General features: G+C 33.3%; 1 protein-coding gene across 1 annotated transcript in view; it reads left to right on the top strand.

The window, feature by feature from the left end:
- The window catches only part of NOL4 (nucleolar protein 4), a 478,468-nt gene that overhangs the window by 435,035 nt on the left and 39,920 nt on the right, over nt 1-3,513 (top strand). The window contains exon 9 of the mRNA XM_012656576.1: nt 1,300-1,480. Within this exon, the coding sequence (XP_012512030.1) occupies nt 1,300-1,480 (181 nt within the window). The remainder of the gene's footprint in view (nt 1-1,299; nt 1,481-3,513) is intronic.

The raw sequence follows: 3,513 nt of genomic DNA, 5'->3' as shown, positions 1-3,513 counted from the left end.
CACTTAGAGCCACAAAAAATCTGTTTGAAAGTTACTTGTTTCACTAAACATATAATATAAATTTAAGAGCTCCAAAATGCTTCTGATTGTGACAAAAAAAAAACTCTCCTAAGAATTCACTAGAAATCTGTTTATAATTCTTTCTTGCTAAAAAAAGGAAAGAAGATGAAGAATGTAGTGAGCAAGTAAAGTCATATGTGGTATATATTTTAGACTTTATAAACTCATAGCTGCAGGGAAATTCATTCAGTCTGCTTTGCTGTTGAAAATATATACAACTTATTGCAAATTACAATTTTTATTTTCATATGACTTGACATGGTTAGAAGGTTCGAAGCAAATTTTTTGGACTCTAGCACAACTAAAAATGAGCAAAACAAACAAAAACCAGAAAGGCCTGGGTTCCATTTGTATCCTTGTCAGGCTGTTATAATGCATATAATGAGGTCAGCTCGGTCCGCATTCAATAAATTTTGCTATAATCATAAAATAAGACAAAGAAGGTTGCAAAAAAAATTTTAAGAACTGCAAATTTTATTACATATTTCTTTGCTTTCCATTGTAATTTCTCTTCATGTAATGTTTTTAAGCCTAGCTAGTTTTTAAAAAAATTAACATAAAATTTACCTTTCCAGCAGTTTTCAAGTTTACAGTCCAATATTGTCAACCACATGCATATTGTTGCGCAACAGATTCCCAGGATCACCCCCCTCGCCCGACAACCCCACCACGACTGAAACTCTATACCCACAGAAAGACTCCCTACCTCCCCCTCCCCCAGCCCCTGCACACCACCATTTTACTTTGTGTCTGTGAGTTTGACTACTTTAAATCCTTGTAAGTAGAATCACAAAAACATCTGCTTTTTTGTGACTTTTTAAAATTTCATTTAGCATAATGTTCTTAGGTTTCATTCACATTGTAGTATATGATGGGGTTTCTTTCTTTTTAGAGCCTGAATAATCCATTGTATGTATGTATTGTATTTTCTTTATCCATTTATCTATCAATGTACATTTAGGTTGCTTCCACTTTTGTAGTGTGAATAACTCTCTTTGTGTAATTTTAATTTTATTGAAAATTGTCAATTGTTCCATCTCCAATATGCTCACATTGTTATTTTGTTTTCCTTATTTTAGTTTTTGACAAAATGTTGAAGATGTGCATGTGTGCTTACTTAATGTTCACTGTGTGTACTTTTCTTATTCAATGCAGATATAGTTGTAGATAATATAGTCCTGTTCCAGTTGAAATAGTACAGTGGGTTGATAAATCATGGAATGCTGTCTGTCATTGCAGGATGAGTCTGCTCCAGCTGACAGACAATGTAAGCCAGAGGTGGCCCAGGCTACTTACTCAACATCAGCTGTTCCAGGCTCGCAGGAGGTGTTGTACATCAATGGCAATGGGACCTACAGTTACCATAGTTACAGAGGGCTAGGAGGAGGACTGCTAAATCTGAATGATGCTTCCAGTAGTGGTGAGTCTTTATTATAGATTGGTTTTTTTTTTTGTTTTTTGGTTTTTTTTTTGGTGGGTTCATTTGGGAATGGTGAATTTTCTAAACCTGAGAGAAGAAAATGGATGATATATTGTTATAAGCAATAGTCGGTGCCAATCTGCTAAAAACTAGACCATTCAATACATAATTGTCTCCCTAAATGAATATCTCCCTCTTCTGTATTGTTTTTGCAAGTAGTAGCACTATCATGCGATTGAGTAATTGTTTTATGCTAAAAAAAAAATCTCAACTAGAGAAATAGCAAAGTTTTTTTTCCAGATAGTGATACATTCTGCCCCCAAAGCTGTAATGTACTGTTCACCAAGAATAATGACATATTATCTCAATGTCCAAAGAGGTTTTTGAAGGTTTGGAAAATTTGAAGCACCAGGAACTTTACTGACTTGATAAAACATACACAGTCATAACTAAGAACATACAAAATGAAACAACACATGGAGACAACTCATGGCTCTCCAGACAGTAGTCTGTCAATGACAATGGCATGATCTATCAGCAGTGGTGTTCTAGAGGCAGCCTGTACTGGCTCTTGGTTGGTAAATTTTAGGGATTTTTTTTAACTAATACACCAGGATGAATTCCAAATGAATCAGAGATTTAAATGTATAACGTAAAACCATACATGTCTTAGAGGAAAAAAATGAATGGCCAAATTTCTTATAACTGGGTGGTAAGAAAAACTTTCCTAACTCTACTTAAATTTCAGGGAAAAATTAGTTCCCTTATGAACACACACAAACACATACACACACACACACACACACACACACAACTTTGGGCTGACAAAAAAACACTGTAAGAAAATTAAATAGATAAATAACAAACTGGAAGAATTATTAGCTACTTGTACTAAGAGTTAATAGGTCAGAAGAAGAAATGTACCCCAAATCATATAATAAAACACTAGAAATATAAATACGCAATTCCCAAAAAAGGCAATGCAAGCGTCACTTATATATTTGTGAAGTTGTTCGACATTATTCATTCTGAATAAAAGAAACGTAGTTTTTCCCCATCAGATTAGCAAAAATCCAAATGTTTAACGGAATACTTTTCTTGACAAGACAGTGGGTAAAGCGGTACTATCATACATTGCTTGCAGAAACGCAAAAAGTTAGAATGGAACTTGGTAATGTCTAGAAAAATTAAATATGCATTTACCACTTGGACCAGCAATCTTTCTGTTAGCAATCTATCTCAAAAACACACTGATGAAGGTACAAAAAGAGATACCTGCAAGACTATTCATTGCAGTGTTATTTATAAATGCAAAAAAAAAAGTTACCAATAAAAATGCCCCTCAATAGACAGCTGTTTGATTAAATTATAGTGCATCCAAATAAGAAAATAGCATACAACTATAAAAAGTAATGGGGAATATCTTTATATACCATTATATAGTGATCTCCAGGTGGTGAAAAGTCCTTATAGAATGCTAATATTTATGAAAGAAGGATTTATATAAATGGAAGCATAAACTATAATTTTTTAAAAGTTTACATAGGAGTGGGAGTGGGGAGAGAACTGTAGCTTGAATATTCTGAATATATTTGGTTTTGATACTTTGTTTTATAAATTTAACTTTGGAACAAAATACATGTTTACATAATTATGAAACTGTTTTTAAGAATCCTTAAAATTGAAAGAGAAATGATACAAATGAGCTTTAACTGTTTAATGAGTTGTTGGCATATCCCCATAGAGAGGAACTTTTCCAAGTGATTTCAAAAATTGTAATTTGACTCCATAAGCATTCAACCCAGTGATAAAACCTGAAACTATATTTGGTAATCATATTATTATTTGGGGACTGTGGTCTGTGTATTTTCTTTGAAAGCAAACTTGCAATTTTGTTGGTGTCAGTGAACGGTGGGATTTTCAGCAGAGGTCAAGGTAGATACACATACAAAATCAAGAGGTTTAGGCAAAAACTTCATAATCTTGTATTAGAAATGGTACCTTTCCAGCAGTTTTCAAGTTTACAGTCCAAT

The sequence above is a fragment of the Propithecus coquereli genome, unplaced genomic scaffold, assembly GCF_000956105.1.
Source record: "Propithecus coquereli isolate 6110/MARCELLA unplaced genomic scaffold, Pcoq_1.0 Scaffold51, whole genome shotgun sequence".
Classification (NCBI taxonomy): Eukaryota; Metazoa; Chordata; class Mammalia; order Primates; family Indriidae; genus Propithecus; species Propithecus coquereli.
Note: the sequence above shows the minus strand (reverse complement) of the source record. Positions and strands in the feature narration are given on the sequence as shown.